This window comes from Physella acuta, unplaced genomic scaffold (assembly GCF_028476545.2).
Source record: "Physella acuta isolate Inbredline_101_S28 unplaced genomic scaffold, ASM2847654v3 ptg000441l, whole genome shotgun sequence".
Lineage (NCBI taxonomy): Eukaryota > Metazoa > Mollusca > Gastropoda > Physidae > Physella > Physella acuta.
Window position 1 is genome coordinate 511312 of NW_026731960.1, and position 19948 is coordinate 531259.

General features: G+C 38.0%; 1 protein-coding gene across 2 annotated transcripts in view; it reads right to left on the bottom strand.

Annotated features, from left to right (window-relative positions):
- The window catches only part of LOC131943084 (E3 ubiquitin-protein ligase MIB1), a 94004-nt gene extending 75203 nt beyond the window's left edge, over nucleotides 1-18801 (bottom strand). For both annotated transcript variants that reach the window (XM_059303094.1, XM_059303093.1), the window contains exons 1-13: nucleotides 18349-18801; nucleotides 17256-17427; nucleotides 16831-16975; nucleotides 16345-16434; nucleotides 16116-16182; nucleotides 15484-15617; nucleotides 15216-15292; nucleotides 14743-14926; nucleotides 13867-14014; nucleotides 13515-13648; nucleotides 13239-13346; nucleotides 12408-12605; nucleotides 11416-11567 (exon numbers count right to left, since the gene is read on the bottom strand). In XM_059303094.1, coding sequence (XP_059159077.1) covers nucleotides 11416-11567; nucleotides 12408-12605; nucleotides 13239-13346; nucleotides 13515-13648; nucleotides 13867-14014; nucleotides 14743-14926; nucleotides 15216-15292; nucleotides 15484-15617; nucleotides 16116-16182; nucleotides 16345-16434; nucleotides 16831-16975; nucleotides 17256-17427; nucleotides 18349-18676 — 1937 coding nt within the window. In that variant the 5' untranslated portion in view covers nucleotides 18677-18801. The remainder of the gene's footprint in view (nucleotides 1-11415; nucleotides 11568-12407; nucleotides 12606-13238; nucleotides 13347-13514; nucleotides 13649-13866; nucleotides 14015-14742; nucleotides 14927-15215; nucleotides 15293-15483; nucleotides 15618-16115; nucleotides 16183-16344; nucleotides 16435-16830; nucleotides 16976-17255; nucleotides 17428-18348) is intronic.
- Nucleotides 18802-19948: the final 1147 nt, after the last annotated feature.

Sequence of the window (19948 nt, forward strand, 5' to 3'; positions counted from 1 at the left end):
TTTTATATCGTTGGACATTAAACGGACAAATGTTGGCAATTTCATGTCATTCGGAAATTTGACAGACATATGCCATTAATTTCATGTAATTGGACATTTGACGGACATACGTTGACAATTTCGTGTCATCGGACATATGACAGACATATATTGACACTTTACTTCCATGTATATTTTAAAAAGGTGTGTTACAAACAAATGTAATTCTATTTTCACGTTACTTGCCATATGACGGACACATGTTTTGGCCTGAAGGTCATTGAATTTTGGCCATTAAGACGCACTTTGGCCACGGTTCGAACAATGTCTACACTTAGGCCACTGGACACAAGATGACCACACTGGATCACACGACATTGAAACCTAGGCCACTGGACACAAGATGACCACACTGGATCACACGACATTGAAACCTAGGCCACTGGAAACAAGATGACCACACTGGATCACACGACATTGAAACCTAGGCCACTGGACACAAGATGACCACACTGGATCACACGACATTGAAACCTAGGCCACTGGACACAAGATGACCACACTGGATCACACGACATTGAAACCTAGGCCACTGGACATAAGATGACCACACTGGATCACACGACATTGAAACCTAGGCCACTGGACACAAGATGACCACACTGGATCACACGACATTGAAACCTAGGCCACTGGACACAAGATGACCACACTGGATCACACGACATTGAAACCTAGGCCACTGGACACAAGATGACCACACTGGATCACACGACATTGAAACCTAGGCCACTGGACACAAGATGACCACACTGGATCACACGACATTGAAACCTAGGCCACTGGACACAAGATGACCACACTGGATCACACGACATTGAAACCTAGGCCACTGGACACAAGATGACCACACTGGATCACACGACATTGAAACCTAGGCCACTGGACACAAGATGACCACACTGGATCACACGACATTGAAACCTAGGCCACTGGACACAAGATGACCACACTGGATCACACGACATTGAAACCTAGGCCACTGGACACAAGATGACCACACTGGATCACACGACATAGAAACCTAGGCCACTGGACACAAGATGACCACACTGGATCACACGACATTGAAACCTTGCAGAGAAGGAAACCATTATCGCAATGATTATATGTTGTGCTATCGAATCGCCATCTACTTTTGTAATTACACAATGTTAATAAAAATTGTCAAGTTGAAAACTTGTTAAATAACATCTGAGAAATCTCACTTGATTTTGTCTTTTTGTTTAGACGTAATAGTGTATGTTTATGGGTGTTTGTGTGTGTGTGTGTGTGGGAAGGGGGGGGGGTACAAGCATTGTACACATTAAGAAAGAAAAGGTTGTGTGTAGAATTCATGTGTGCGCGGTGCTTAGAAAAGGTTCTAGACTCTATGTGTTGTGTACACAAACACTGCACGGCAGATTTAAGACGAGTGAGCATTGGGAGTGGGGGTAGAGGGGGGGGGGGGGGCATTGGTTACAAATTATGAAAAAAAAACAGATGACTATGATGTTCAATGATTGCAATAAAAAAGAGATGACTGCTGTTCAATGATTGTAATAGAAACATGACTATGATGTTAAATGATTGCAATAAAAAAGAGATGACTGCTGTTCAATGATTGTAATAGAAACATGACTATGATGTTAAATGATTGCAATAAAAAAACAGATGACTATGATGTTCAATGATTGCAATAAAAAACAGATGACTATGCTGTTCAATGATTGCAATAGAAACATATGACTATGATGTTCAATGATTGCAATAAAAAAGAGATGACTATGTTGTTCAATGATTGCAATAGAAACATATGACTATGTTGTTCAATGATTGCAATAGAAACAGATGACTATGTCGTTCAATGATTGCGTAGAAACAGAGGACTACGTCGTTCAATAAAGAGAAACAATAACAGTACAATTGAGCAATAAGAAACAGATGACTATGTCGTTCAATAAAGAGAAACAATAACAGTACAGTTGAGCAATAAAAAACAGATGACTATGTATGGTCAAGGTTCCAGCCTAGAGGTCACTGGGTGAGAATTTTTTCCCGCAAAGGTCAACCTCTGGCACGCTAAAGGTTAACCAACTTGAGTGATATTGATTAAAGCCGAGTTGGTTAGGGGGTGGGAAGAGACAAATTTGGGCCGGACGCCAAGCCGCGAGAGTGGACTGCAGGCTTCTTGTGTGGAGCAGTGTAGGGGCGATAACCGGAATTACAAGGGGAGGGAAGCTCTTACTGGGGTAAACCATTTTACAAGCAAGCCAAATGGTCATTAATCCTTTCACGTGGTCTGTTTGAAAATCACAATGGGAACGTCTGATAACGGTGTTGCTGTGAGTTTTTAGATCAATACAAAAGGTTAGGTGATTGCATCTATTTGATAGTGTAACACAGATAAATATCAACCCAAGTCAAGGATGTTAAAGGTGGTGTCAAGTAAATAGATGTTTTAGAACAAGTGCTGTCGGGACATCAAAAATAAACACAATATGTTTCATTGTTGCCTTAAAGCTTACATCTACACCAGAGTAAAAAAATAATTCAGGAACGATCCATAATAATACTAGTAAAACTGTTTACATGCGAGCTATATTAACATTATAACAACTACATTTGGTGCGTATTATTTTATTGAAGTCAAACGAAGTTAGACAACCACACCAAAGCCATAGACTAAGACACAGAAATTCATACAATCATTGAAAGAAGCGCTGTATACAGTATATTGACAGATGGACTACATAGTATCACTGACAGATGGTCTGTCAATATAGTATCAATGACAGATGATCAATATAGTATCAATAACAGATGATCAATATAGTATCACTGACAGATGGTCAATATAGTATCACTGACAGATGGTCAATATAGTATCAATGACAGGCTGTGGAGTATCACTGACAGATGGACTATATAGTAAAAGTGTTAGTATCAAGGACAGACGAACTTAAGGCAGGCATAGTCGGATATTTCATCAACTCTAGGATCCCTAACTTCTTAAAAGCATCAATGTTCAAATCAACACTGCTAAAAATATCTGCTGGACATCCCTACATTACCTAGACGTGAGGTCAGCAGTTTTCCCCGGACATTCCACCTCACTGGTCACTCATAGGTTATTCAATGACGTGGGCTGATCTAACCCCCACGCACGAGTAAAACGGTCAAACAGCGACCGACACAGTGCACGTGAGAGAGCACTGTTACGTGATTGGCAATTAGAGAAACAACTGCGCATGTCCAGCCACGGCCCTGTTGGACGTGTCAGCCCAGAAGATCTGCTACCTGTCATGTGCCCCAAGTTGTCTCCCATCTCAGGCACAAATTACGTTACAGACACACATTTCCAAGGACACGTGAAAGGAGGAATGAATACAAGAAAAAAAATCGATCGCTCTTCGGTATTTTTTTTACTTTCTTTGGGAATAATATTACAGGAGTCGTGTCTGCCCATTGACCTCCCTACACTAAGTGTTGATGGTGAACTATGTTTTAAATATTGGTGGTACCCCCAAATGGGTATGTTTAAACTGTAGCTGGCCATGTACTACACTACAGAAGTTGGCCATGTACTACACTACAGTAGCTGGCCATGTACTACACTACAGAAGCTGGCCATGTACTACACTACATAACCTGGCCATGTACTACAACACAGTAGCTGGCTATGTACTACACTACAGTAACTGGCCATGTACTACACGACAGTACAGTAACTGGCCATGTACTACACTACAGTAGCTGGCCATGTACTACACTACAGTAACTGGCTATGTACTACACTACAGTAACTGGCCATGTACTACACTACAGTAACTGGCCATGTACTACACTACAGTAACTGGCCATGAACTACACTACAGTAACTGGCCATGTACTACACTACAGTAACTGGCCATGTACTACACTACAGTAACTGGCCATGTACTACACTACAGTAACTGGCCATGTACTACACTACAGTAACTGGCCATGTACTACACTACAGTAACTGGCCATGTACTACACGACAGTACAGTAACTGGCCATGTACTACACTACAGTAGCTGGCCATGTACTACACTACAGTAACTGGCTATGTACTACACTACAGTAACTGGCCATGTACTACACTACAGTAACTGGCCATGTACTACACTACAGTAACTGGCCATGAACTACACTACAGTAACTGGCCATGTACTACACTACAGTAACTGGCCATGTACTACACTACAGTAACTGGCCATGTACTACACTACAGTAGCTGGCCATGTACTACACTACAGTAGCTGGCCATGTACTACACTACAGAAGCTGGCCATGTACTACACTACAGTACAGTAACTGGCCATGTACTACACTACAGTAGCTGGCCATGTTCTACACTACAGTAACTGGCCATATTCTACACTACAGTAACTGGCCATGTACTACACTACAGTACAGTAACTGGCCATGTACTACACTACAGTAACTGGCCATGTACTACACTACAGTAACTGGCCATGTACTACACTACAGTAGCTGGCCATGTACTAACCTACAGTAACTGGCCATGTACTAACCTACAGTAACTGGCCATGTACTAAACTACAGTAGCTGGCCATGTACTACACTACAGCAGCTGGCCATGTACTACACTACAGTAGCTGGCCATGTACTACACTACACTACAGTAACTGGCCATATACTACACTACAGTAGCTGGCCATGTACTGCACTACAGAAGCTGGCCATGTACTACACTACAGTAGCTGGCCATGTACTACACTACAGTAGCTGGCCATGTACTACACTACAGTAGCTGGCCATGTACTACACCACAGTAACTGGCCATGTACTACACTACAGTAGCTGGCCATGTACTACACTACAGTAACTGGCCATGTACTACACTACAGTAACTGGCCATGAACTACACCACAGTAACTGGCCATGTACTACAGTACAGTAGCTGGCCATGTATTACACTACAGTAGCTGGCCATGTACTACACTACAATAGCTGCCCATGTACTACACTACATTAGCTGGCCATGTACTACACTACAGTAGCTGGCCATGTACTAGACTACAGTAGCTGGCCATGTACTACACTACAGTAACTGGCCATGTACTACACTACAGTAACTGGCCATGAACTACACCACAGTAACTGGCCATGTACTACACTACAGTAGCTGGCCATGTACTACACTACAGTAGCTGGCCATGTACTACACTACAGTAGCTGGCCATGTACTACACTACATTAGCTGGCCATGTACTACACTACAGTAGCTGGCCATGTACTACACTACAGTAACTGGCCATGTACTACACTACAGAAACTGGCCATGTACTACACTACAGTAACTGGCCATGTACTACACTATAGTAACTGGCCATGTACTACACTACAGAAGCTGGCCATGTACTACACTACAGTAGCTGGCCATGTACTACACTACAGAAGCTGGCCATGTACTACAATACAGTAACTGACCATGTACTACACTACAGTAGCTGGCCATGTACTACACTACAGTAACTGGCCATGTACTACACTACAGTAACTGACCATGTACTAAACTACATTAGCTGGCCATGTACTACACTACAGCAGCTGGCCATGTACTACACTACAGTAGCTGGCCATGTACTACACTACACTACAGTAACTGGCCATATACTACACTACAGTAGCTGGCCATGTACTGCACTACAGAAGCTGGCCATGTACTACACTACAGTAGCTGGCCATGTACTACACTACAGTAGCTGGCCATGTACTACACTACAGTAGCTGGCCATGTACTACACCACAGTAACTGGCCATGTACTACACTACAGTAGCTGGCCATGTACTACACTACAGTAACTGGCCATGTACTACACTACAGTAACTGGCCATGAACTACACCACAGTAACTGGCCATGTACTACAGTACAGTAGCTGGCCATGTACTACACTACAGTAGCTGGCCATGTACTACACTACAATAGCTGCCCATGTACTACACTACATTAGCTGGCCATGTACTACACTACAGTAGCTGGCCATGTACTAGACTACAGTAGCTGGCCATGTACTACACTTCAGTAACTGGCCATGTACTACACTACAGTAACTGGCCATGAACTACACCACAGTAACTGGCCATGTACTACACTACAGTAGCTGGCCATGTACTACACTACAGTAGCTGGCCATGTACTACACTACAGTAGCTGCCCATGTACTACACTACATTAGCTGGCCATGTACTACACTACAGTAGCTGGCCATGTACTACACTACAGTAACTGGCCATGTACTACACTACAGTAACTGGCCATGTACTACACTACAGTAACTGGCCATGTACTACACTATAGTAACTGGCCATGTACTACACTACAGAAGCTGGCCATGTACTACACTACAGTAGCTGGCCATGTACTACACTACAGAAGCTGGCCATGTACTACAATACAGTAACTGACCATGTACTACACTACAGTAGCTGGCCATGTACTACACTACAGTAACTGGCCATGTACTACACTACAGTAACTGACCATGTACTAAACTACATTAGCTGGCCATGTACTACACTACAGTAGCTGGCCATGTACTACACTACAGTAACTGGCCATGTACTACACCACAGAAGCGGGCCATGTACTACACTACAGTAGATGGCCATGTATGACATTACAGTAGTTGGCCATGTAATACACCACAGTAACTGGCCATGTACTACACTACAGTAACTGGCCATGTACTACACTACAGTAACTGGCCATGTACTACACTACAGTAACTGGCCATGTACTACACCACAGTAGCGGGCCATGTACTACACTACAGTAGATGGCCATGTATGACATTACAGTAGTTGGCCATGTAATACACCACAGTAACTGGCCATGTACTACACTAGAGTAACTGGCCATGTACTACCATGTATGTCATAATCTGGTAAGAAACTGCAGCTATATCATCTATCTGAAATCTACATGTATCACAGTTATTCAGCAGGATGAGAGCTAATCAATACAAGAGTCATATTGCCATCACTATTCTGGTTGGACGCAACTTCATCATTCCATCTCTAGGAAACTGGGTGGGGAGGGGTGGTGATTTAGGGTCAAGTTTTATCTGTAGCCCCATCAATCAGTGTCAAGCCTAGACGTCTACATCATAATTGGTTGGCTGTGGTCTTTAGCTGTGGACCATAGCATTTCGACCCTTAGGGCACCTACATCATGTGAATGGCCATATCATACTGCCTGTAGGGCACCTACATCATACTGCCTGTAGGGCACCTACATCATGTGAATGGCCCATATCATATCGACCCTTAGGGCACCCACATCATGTGAATGGCTCATATTATACTGCCCCTAGGGCACCTATATCATGTGAATGGCCCATATCATACTGCTCCTAGGGCACCTATATCATGTGAATGGCTCATATCATACTGCCCCTAGGGCACCTACATCATTTGAATGGCCCAGAGCATACTGCCCCTAGGGCACCCACATCATACTGCCTGTAGGGCACCTACATCATGTGAATGGTCCATATTATACTGCCCCTAGGGCACCTACATCATGTGAATGGCCCATATCATACTGCCCCTAGGGCACCTACATCATGTGAATGGCCCATATCATACTGCCCCTAGGGCACCTACATCATGTGAATGGTCCATATCATACTGCCTCTAGGGCACCTACATCATACTGCCCCTAGGGCACCTACATCATGTAAATGGCCCACATCATACTGCCCCCCTAGGGCACCTACATCATGTGAATGGTCCATATCATACTGCCCCTAGGGCACCTACATCATGTGAATGGCCCATATCATACTCCCCCCAAGGGCACCTACATCATGTGAATGGTCCATATTATACTGCCCCTAGGGCACCCACATCATGTGAATGGCCCATATCATACTGCCTCTAGGGCACCCACATCATGTGAATGGCCCATATCATACTGCCCCTAGGGCACCTACATCATGTGAATGGCCCATATCATACTGCCCCTAGGGCACCTACATCATGTGAATGGTCCATATCATACTGCCCCTAGGGCACCCACATCATGTGAATGGCCCATATCATACTGCCCCTAGGGCACCTACATCATGTGAATGGTCCATATCATACTGCCCCTAGGGCACCCACATCATGTGAATGGCCCATATCATACTGCCTCTAGGGCACCTACATCATGTGAATGGCCCATATCATACTGCCCCTAGGGCACCTACATCATGTGAATGGTCCATATCATACTGCCCCTAGGGCACCCACATCATGTGAATGGCCCATATCATACTGCCTCTAGGGCACCCACATCATGTGAATGGCCCATATCATACTGCCCCTAGGGCACCTACATCATACTGCCCCTAGGGCACCTACATCATGTAAATGGCCCACATCATACTGCCCCCCTAGGGCACCTACATCATGTGAATGGTCCATATCATACTGCCCCTAGGGCACCTACATCATGTGAATGGCCCATATCATACTGCCCCTAGGGCACCTACATCATGTGAATGGTCCATATCATACTGCCTCTAGGGCACCTACATCATACTGCCCCTAGGGCACCTACATCATGTAAATGGCCCACATCATACTGCCCCCCTAGGGCACCTACATCATGTGAATGGCCCATATCATACTGCCCCTAGGGCACCTACATCATGTGAATGACCCATATCATACAGCCCCTAGGGCACCTACATCATGTGAATGGCCCATATCATACTGCCCCTCTAGGGCACCTACATCATGTGAATGGCCCATATCATACAGCCCCTAGGGCACCTACATCATGTGAATGGCCCATATCATACTGCCTCTAGGGCACCCACATCATGTGAATGGCCCATATCATACTGCCCCTAGGGCACCCACATCATGTGAATGGTCCATATCATACAGCCCCTAGGGCACCCACATCATGTGAAAGGCCCATGTTATTCTGCGTTTGAGGTCAGGTACATAATTTGACTTGCCCATATTATACTGCCCCCTAGTGCACCAACACCATGTGACTGGCCCATATCATACTGCCCCTAGGGCACCTACATCCTGTAACTTGACCACTGGACCATATCATCAATTCAATGGCCTGTATCATTCTGCCCTCTAGGGCACCTATATCATGTGACTGGCCCGTATCATACTGCCCTTTTGTCGCCCCAAGGGAAATCACTATATTAACCACAGGATTAAAAAAATTCTCATCCAATAAATCCCCCCCCCTCACAAAAAAGAAAAAATCAATGCATGAAATTAACGCTGGGTTCACCCAACCAACAGTACAGTAGGTCTGTACATTCTGATGAGATCAACCACACTTTACATACATCAAAACAGCTGATCAGCTCAAATAGGTTTTCCAGGGGGAAAGAAACAAAACGTTTCCAAAAACAATTTTTATCTGCAGTTCAATCACATTAGCAACTTCCAACAAAACTACTAGACCAATATTTATAGTTTACAACATATAAATAAAAATATTAGTTACTTTCAGCAAAAACTACACTAACTCTTCTGCAAGTGCTATATAACACGGAAAGTAATGAAATAGGCATAATTTAACTACTTGGCAGATTTAATCTAAAAGGTAATTTACTTGTTGCAAAAGGTAATGATGCATAACCCCTGTATAAACAAGAATTGTGAGCCTAAATCCTTTGTCTGACAGCTTATGTCTCTCTTCTTCTGAAAAACTCTCTCTCTCTATCTCTTATAGCTGGCTCACAACCTAGGCAGAACACAACAGGATGAAGAATAAAAGATTTCAACACCCTTAACACCGTGTGTTTCTGCCACTTTTAACATCCTCCCTCAGTGCATTGCACCATCTATTTTAGACATGAGGGTCTGTTAGGCTAAGGGATGAGCTATGGTTTCAAGGATGGGTACCAAACTCGTGGCTTTTGGGTAGCAGGTTCACATTCTACCACTAGAAAATGCCTTCTCTTCTAGTCTGAGACTTTAACATTTATGTTGAGGTGACAACTCCGGTAGCAGCTGCACCACTGCATCCCCAAATTTTGTTTCACTACAACTACAATTTTGTTTTAACCACAGCCATATTAACATACAATCAATGTAAGTTTGTAATGAACGGAAACGCAGGAAGTGAAGGGAACTAGATAAAAGCCAACACACAACTAAATCTAACTATGTACCCATAAAGAAGTTGCATTATGAACTTATAAATAAAATGAGAACAGCATTTTAAGAAACACATTAAAAAAAAACCCTGAAGGGGGGGAAAAGTCCAAAAATAAAGACTATATAATTATTATCACATTATAATAAGATAAAGGAAAAATTACAATAGAAAAATTAATACATTAACTGAATAAAGACATGGGATTTTCAAATTATATACAAATATAGAAACTTACCTTATTAATAAAAATAAAATAAAAGAGTTGTCATTTTAGAAAGACAAAAGGAAGTGTCAAAGAATTGTGAGTAATATGATAAAATTTTAGCAGTGGCTATATTTAACACTGATGATTTAATTTTTTAAAAATCAATCTGCATTTAAATGCTTTCTTTTTAACAAATTATTATTTATAAAATTCAAATAAATTATGCAGTGTCCAAGAATCTAGTGTTAGAAAAAAATGTTGCTACAACTATTGATAGCAAATGGTAATTTAGACAGTTTTCTTAAAAACTGTGGTATCTACCAATTGTATTCATATATTTATTATTACAAATTAATCATTACTTTGTAAGCTGTCTTTTTAAAAAAATGTGATATTAACTTTGAAATTAGATGTTTCACTAACTTTTTAAAACTTTATTGAAGATTGCTTTAAAAAGTACCACAAGCTTTTAAACACACATTTGCTACATTTGCTTAGTATGGATTTATTTTATTCATGCAATCTTCTTAAGAGTAAAATCTAGAAAAATAATAAATATATAATATCATTTATAATAACAAGCTATTATATAAATGCACCAAAAAATTTAAACAGAATGATTCTTCTCAAAATATAATAATGCACCTCTATATAATTATTTAAAAAGCATGTATTCAACTGCAAATAAATAATACTACTACGCAGGTTAAGCAATGGTAAGTAGTGGATTTAATTAACTTTTTCACTCACATAAAAATATAATCATAAGTAGGTTTGCTTATATTCAGAGATTTTCCAATTTTTTCCCAAACTTTTACTATAAACCTTGCCTTTATTATAGTTGTGTAAATAGTAATGCATTATTATATTAAAAGAAAATCATTTTATTTTTGTCTTTTTAGTGCTAGTTATTATAAACAGTTTTATATATTTTATATTATTTTATTTCCACTCTTAAGATTTTCCAAGGAGTTAAACAAGAAGATGATGAAATAAAAATGCAGAAAGACTTACCTAGGGTTTCCTCGTAGAGCAGCGTGGTGTAGAGCATTGAAGCCATTATTGTTGGTGATGGTGATGTCAGCAGCATGCTCAAGAAGGAGGGCTATCATATCATCTCGTTTCTTACTGATAGCATCATGCAAGGCTGTGTCCCCTTCTGAATCCTGTCAAGACAAGTATTATAAATGATTATTATTATTTTTTTAAATTTGATAAAAACTTGAAATATTTATTGTTATTTTAGCAACACAACGCAGTTGAAATCAGTTTAATCATTATTTTAGAAATAGCAGATTACAACGAAGATGTTCTTTGCTTTTTTTTAAAAACCTGTTTGTATGTTAATAAAAATGCTAAAGTGACTAGAGCATTGTGTTCCAAAAACCTAATATTTTTTTCTCTTACAAAACACAATATTGCATAATCAAACAACTTAAATTTAGACTAATTAATGACAGGCCTTTTTTCTTTTAAAAAAAACATAACTTCTTTCAACTGAAGAATTTCTTTTGTTAAAATTACAAGCTCATGATAGAAAAGCATTTTTTCTTAATGTATGAGTATTAAAAAATTCATTATTTTAATGTCATTTTTTTACTCACTTATACTAAATACACTAATAAACATTTTTAAAGCCATAGGCCTACTAGTAGTAATCAAAGGCATCTATTTAACTATTTTTAATAATGTTAAAACAATTCAATTGTTTTCTGCATTATTATAATTTAGGTTAAAAATAGCTTTAAAAATAAATCTATATTTAAATCTATATTTTTTAACTTCCAAAAGGAAAAGCAAACAGTCAGGGGAAACAACTCAACAAAAGTCTAAGAAAATTTCAGGCAATGATCTTGTAGTATTATTTATATTATATTTTGGTGTTTGATGTTGTAGCTGAGTTGGGTGTGACCAAATGATGATGAAAAATGTTTTAAAAAGTTAAAATTTTAAAGCCGACTAAGTTGTAATAAATCAAAAACTTTAAACAAAGCACAAGCAATTACCTGCAGACTCGGGTGACTTCCCAGCACCAGCAGAGAGCGTACAACACCAATATGTCCCTTATTGACACCTATGTGGAGTGGTGTTTGCCGCCTTTTGTTGCGAGCATTGAGATCAGCTCCCCCTCTGTGTAACAATTCAATCACCGCAGGTTCATCTCCAAAAGCTGCATGATGCACTGCTCTGTCACCATCTTTATCCTGAGTAAGACAAAAGAACATTTCCCAAAGTTAATATTAGAATTAACTTTAACACACCTGACAATCCATAAAATTCATCAGTAAACTGAGAATGACATGAAGCCAAAGCAAATTCAAGGTATCAAATTTGTGTATACACCTTTACAAGCATAATAAAGTTTTATTTTATGTATTCACTAGCATCTGACTATTTTGATGTTAAATTGTTTGTTTACAGTTACATAAGAGAATATCAATCTGACTAGCACAGAGTATAAAAACCTACAGCTCAGAAACCATGTGCAACTATAAAATAGAATTATTGTTATATTTCTATCAATAATTTTAGAATTTATTTATAAAAAGAGTAGGCACAATGTCCATTAACGTTTGTTTTAATCTACAACTGTAACTTACAGAAACAATGAGAGATAGTACTCAGCACAGCTCTATAAAAAACAGTTCTAGAAATTATTTTTTTTCAGAAACAATTTATGAAATGGCTTTTCTCTCAGAAAAGAGATGCTTATATATATATACTAGAATGAACCGGTCACTCAAAGTCACATTCAATACAAATCATATCTATTATCTAAATTAAAAAACTAAGAGGTGTATATTTATGTATAATTAATACTAGAACAAAAATTCTACCTCAACTTCCATGTTGACATCATGCTTAATGAGCACTTTGATAACTTCGATATGTCCATTTTGTGAGGCAGCTTGTAGGGCTGTGTGTCCAGCAAAAACTCCATTAACCTAAACACAAAGTGTCGTCATTTACAACTGTTCTATGTAGAGTAATTCATAACAGTGTTCAATACTGACTTAATATGTAGTTTTGCCCCTTCTCATACATCTTGGTTTCTTATAAGAATAATACATTTCAAAAGAATGTTAATTAGTTCACTGTTAAGATCAACTTACATCTGATTCAGGTCTCTGAAGAATCTCATCCACCTTAACTCCATCCCCATTGGCCGAAGCTTTGACTAGCTCTTCATTCACATCACCAGAAACATGAGTTTCAAAAAGTTTTTTTAACAGCGCACTCAGTCGTTCTGAAAATGTAGTCAAAGCAATTTGACTCTTTTAACAGAATAAATTTTAAAAAATGAAATAAAACTAAATTTATAAAATATTTTTTTTTAACATTTAATTCCTATATGAAATTGATTACAAATCCAAGTATTTAACATGAGCTATAATTTTTATCATTTAACACCTGTATGAAACTAAATACAGATATTTAAGATGAACTGAAATGAGTGATCCCTACCTCCTGATGAACAACTGATGGCTGCTCCATCTGCAGATGCTACCTTAGTGACAGCCAGGGGGTTGTAAGTCCATGATGTTCCACAGACTTCCACTTTAAGGTCATTGTCATGATAGATCTGTTGTACTCTGCCTATCTTTCCCAGAGTCTGTACAAAAAAAAGTATTTTAAATTGATATCTGATATATTTGATAAATAATTTTAAAATATTTAAAAAAATGAAACAATTTCAAAACGAAACAAAAAATTCAACAGAAAAGATTTTTTAAACATACACTTTACAATTATTAGAAGGCTGAAATACAGATTTTTAAAAAGATTTTTAAAATTAAAACGTGATATATCATGAATATGTAGTTCATCTTTTCCCGTTCATGCTGAATACAAATAGGGAAGATAGCGTAATGTTAATCCGCTTCAACAACCATTTCATGGACAGGGTCAGCATCAGCACTATGCTCAGCCGACCTTATTTTCTGAAATGTCAATCAGGTAGCCATTAGAGCTGAGTGTATTGAGGGACGTCTTACAGACTCAAGCTTGGGATCCAAACTCAAGACTTTAGGGTAAGCAGTCATGTGTGCTACCATCCGACTGCGCCAACCCCAAATATAAATAGTTATATGTAGTTAGCAAAAAAACATGATTTATTAACCATACCTAAGGATAGAGTTTAGCAGATTTCAAAATCATGCTGTTTTGGTTAGCAATGAAATAGCAACACAATCCCTTTTTATTAAGTAACTAGCGAAACAGCCGAGCTGTACTTCCTCAACCACACACGGGTTGACATCAAAAAACTAACATGAAATTTTTATTCTTTCTAATTTCATCCTATGAGACAAACAGCAATAATATTTCAGAAACACAACTCACAGGCATCATAGCTTCTGCCCATTCACCATGGCCTCGCTGTAGTACTTTGATCCTCTCAGCATCGCTACAGATCTGGACCAGATCCCCCACAGCAAACTGAGCTGCTGTACTTGTGTCACTGGCAATGGACGTGGAGCTGCTGGCTGTACTCACTTTAGTCAAGACTGCAGGATTAAACGTCCATCTGGGAACATTCGGAAACCCAAAGAATTAAACTTTGTATTTGAGCTAGTAACAATTCTGCACGAATATTTAATTATTTTAAACACTTGAAAACATGATTTTAAGTTATTATCGTTTAAATAAATCATTAGATTAACTGCAATGGAATATTCAGAATTATGCATGAAACATAGCTATTTAACAAATTATGTTAAAAGATTGTCAAAAATCTACAATTACTCTTTGCAAACATTATTGGTTTAAAAATAAAAACCAGCTGAATTGAACAAGTGCTAAAGAATATAAAGTACCTGTTTCCACTTGGATAAGAAACAACAATATCATGATCCTCATCAATGCCCACCACAGTGCCAGTTGTTCCTAGACACTGTTGATAAAAAAATATTGTGTGTTTAGTGTGTTTAGTTTCACAAGTCCAATTTTCATGAATTAAGGATATATATATATATATATATATATATATATATATATATATATATATATATATATATATATATATATATATATATATATATATATATAAAATTAAAATAATAATAAACAGAGTAAACAACATACCTCAAACATTCCATCAGTCCAGCCGCCATGTCCATGCTGCAAGGACTGCACTATTTCCAAGTCCAGGTCTACATTTACCTGGTCTCCGATAGCAAGACCACATGGGCCAGACCTTGACCCAGGACCTTGTTCCCCTGAGAAAATATGTATTTTATGTGCTTTACATAGGGAAAATCTGTGGGATGGCTTGGTTGATTACTAGAGTGCTAGCCTGAATATTTTGAGTTCAGATCTCAGTTCTGACTAGAGACTGTAGGACACCCCTAAGTCTACCCAGGTGTGATGGGTACCTGACTCAAGTAAGGGAAAGTAAAGGAGTAAAATAATTTTGTTCTAAAAGCCTTATCAATGAGATGGCTTGAACAAGCCATTAAGCGCAAGATTATTATCCTGAAGTCTTAACTTTGTTTTGCTGTCTTGAGTCTGTGTGATGTTTGCTAGTTCACCTTGAAAAATACCTGCCTTCAGTCAAGCTAAGTAAAGGTGGCTAGAGACAGTGTTCATCACACTATCCCTTTATAATCTGAGTCAGAGATACAGATAAACTGCGCTTCACTTGACCTTTGGACCATCTGGTCTCAAAGAGTAGTACCTTTTACACACTTCATCAATTTGGCTTAAAAATAACATACCTAATAAGGGCAAATGGTCTCTGTAAAAAGATCCTCCTTTAGCATCATTCATAACTTTTAAATCAGCCTAGGATTGAAAGAATAAGCATATAAAAAATAGTGAAAATTATTTCATGATTTATTTAAATGTTACATATGTGGTCCTGTATTCTCTAAACTAATTGCACACATGCTGCATGCCTGATAGGTTTATTCTTCTCACTCAACAGGTATTTGTAATACAACTTACCATCCCCTCAAAGCCCACTCTATAGAGATTTTTAGCTCCATTATCCCACAGAACATGAGCAGCACTTCGAGGACTTGCAGCACTCCAGTCCTTAAATAATAGATCAATGTTTAAACATTTAGAATGCTTTCTACAATACAGCAATTAAAAAAAATTGTGCTTTAAAAACAATTTAAAAAATTAGTACACGCTCATTTGCCCAAACTATATGATGTATAATTTTAAACAAAATCCCCAAAGCAATGTAGAAGGCTAGGTTTGAAGTAGATTACAAAGTTTTAAGGTGGAACTATTTCTAATTAGGGGAGAGGGGATTTAATTTCTAGACCATTCTGTTCTAACACTTATTTTTAAAAAATGTTAGCTCGTCAGATATATCATTTTATTTCACAATAAAAACAATCTGGCCATGAAAAGATAATTCACCTTTAAGAAAATAATAAACTTACTAAAAAAAAAGCTAAAAACCTAACTTAACGAACTAACCTGTATTTCAGTAACTTTTCCTCTTCTTCCATTTCCACCATCTTGATCCTCCCATTGCCAATCAACTCCTCTGACTACTCTAGCGCCAGGGAAAATACCCCGGGCTGTAATTTTTTTACTTTTTCTTCTTGGTTCTATAAGAATTCTGAAAAAAATAATTAGAAAATAACATTATTCATTTTTTTAACCAAACAATTCTAACACTAGTGGCTAAAAAATGTTTTGTATGAATAGGTCTAGAATTTGAGTTTCTATTTATTGCAATATTTAAAATAAAAATGTATATTTCTTTTCTTTTTATACAAGCTAGGCTCTTTTAGTATTTCAAATATAATATATCCATTAATTTTTTAATATAATTAGGTTTGAGTAATATTGTTCAAAATATAATATTTTGGCTACAAGCACAAAATTAAGTAGCAAACCTTTCATTTCCTGGGTTTGCTATCCTGTAAAATCTGTGTCGCATGTTATGTTTATCCCCATGGTAGCACACAGAGCATAAATCAAAGTTTTGACATTCTGCACATTTCCACCGAATTCCAAATATAGGCTGTTGTCTACATGTGTCACACATTGTACCATCATGTTTAATTCCTGAAACAAAGTTATATTGTTTGATAAAAATGTAAGAAACACATTTATCCAAATCTTGTTTCAATTAACATAACTTTTATTCACTTTTTTGCTTTGCCTTAAAATTTAAAAATACTGAATAATAAAAGGAATATTGTTGAAAATAATTTTGGGATTGATTTTTTTGTCAATGCTGATTTATTTTTTAACATTAAAATAAAAATATGCGTTACTGAATTCCTGTAGATAGTCACCAGTACACTACTACATAGTCAAATGGTCTACGAAATAGTGCTGTTAACACAACAAATCACATCAAAAGGTCAATTATTTTTACCTAAGCCACAGTCAACAAAATGGTGTTTCAAGAAAAAAGTGTCACCTCTGATTATCAAATCAATAGCCTAAATAAATTCTGGCAATGTTTCAATATAATTAGATAGAGATTTGCAGGCAACATTAATAATTTATTGTATTGGTTTAGTTAAAGTTTACAAGTGTTCTTCTTCTTTGTTCTTAACTGTAATGTTGGACAGGATTTCCTCCAACACAATAAAGTATTTTTATTATTTGCCATACAGTACATTGACTCTGATTTGATATTTCAGCCTGTTTTTTTTTCTGGATGTGCTACCACAGACTTCGACCATCCAAAAACTAACTTCAAATTGATTTTTGAGTTTTCTCTCCTAGCTAGGTTGCAGCTATAGAGCCTCGTCTGCCCAGGCCCAGGTCTTTTCCATGAGTTTTACCGGCATAATCATGCCAACCCCCTTTTAAAGGCTTTTAATGGTCTACCATACTATTTTGCCTAAATACTAGGCCATATAAAATACTTAATAACTTTAAAACTTATCTGAATACTTATGATTTATGATAATATTTAACAAACCTGTTGGAGCACTGTCCAGCACTGAATACTTATGATAATATTTAACAAACCTGTTGGAGCACTGTCCAGCACTCTCAAATCGTAAGCTCCTGCACATCTATAATTTGCTGCTGTTCCATTATCCCAGACAACAACGACTTCTTCAGGTGATTCGAAATTTCGAACAGTACCTATATGTCCTTCTCCCCCGTCTTGTTTACCCCACTTCCAGTCAGGTCCCCTAACAACTCGAGCTCCAACTCCTTCCATAACGTTGATTCTAACACTTCGTGTGTTTGTTGTATTGCTGGTGCTTGTACTGCTACTGCTAGCACCAGGATCAATAGTTAAAACAGAAGACATAGCTGTCTCCGACCTGAGACTCTCAGATCGGTTCATTTTAAGTAAATTAAATATATACTGATTTATTAGAGTAAGTTATACTTTTATTTCTAATATTTTTTTGACAAAGTATAGATGTCTAGAATGTTTGTGTTGACTGTCTCTCTCCACTTCCGCGAGACAGATTCAGGTTCGATAAACCAGTTAAAAAGAGCAAGTATATCGGTGTATTAAAAAGCAAACTATATTATAACTTTATAATTACTTTTGCATTTGACTCTTTGGATCTATTTTTGTCCACATAAGCTAGTTTGACGTAAAATGATTCCTCGCTTTAAATAACAGTAATAGATCTATATTTATAAGCTATTATTCTTAAGATTGCTAAAACTAAATTGACCAGAAGTTGCATTTAACTAATAATTATCTCTGGCATAGTCTCTATAGGCACGCATGAACTACAATGATCACGGGCGGCGTCAGCTGGGGAAAATAATCCAATATTAATGTTAGATCTAGTAAAGTTAAGTATATTGTGATTTTTTTCACTTAATTTGTTGAGACGGCTTCGAATGATACAACATATTTAACATGTTTTTCGCAAGCTTGTTCCAAAAGGAATTTATGCTGTGTATCAGGCGTTCTTCTCTGGGAAGGGGGAGTGCTTGGAATGAACAGGTTAAAGCCACGCCTTACATACCCCCCCCCCCCCCATCAATTATCAATTTTTTTTCTAACTTCGATTTCTTTCCAAAATATTGACAATATTAGAAGTTAAAAAAAAACAATTTTTAAATAACTGCTAACAAATTTTTTTTCTAGCGTTACTTATAATAAATACTAAAGTGTGACGCCACGTTATCTGATTCCTCACCTACCCTTCATCACACATCGTCACAAAATTACTCACTCTCTGCCTCCTTAGGGGTTCATACACGTCACGCTTTTTTGACGAATTTTACCCCACCCCCCTCCGTCACACATCGTCACAAAAAGCCAGACCCCTAAAATGACGTCACATCTCAGCCTATACCACCCCCCCCCCCCCCGCGCTCAAAATTGCAGTTGAATTTTTCTTAAAAGAACGATATTTTATCCAAAATCTTGTCTGAACTCTGTCAACATAAAGTATTTTAATCCATTCCTATTACAATTTATTAAAACAGTTTTCTATAAGCGCGAAATAACGGATACAATTCGTTTTCTAACATTGTTTTTTATAATGCAAAAATGTGGCGTCAAGCCACCTGACCCCCCCCCCCCTCATCACACACCGTCACAAAATTACGGCCCCCCCCCCCACCTCGCTACGAGTGTGACGTCATTTAT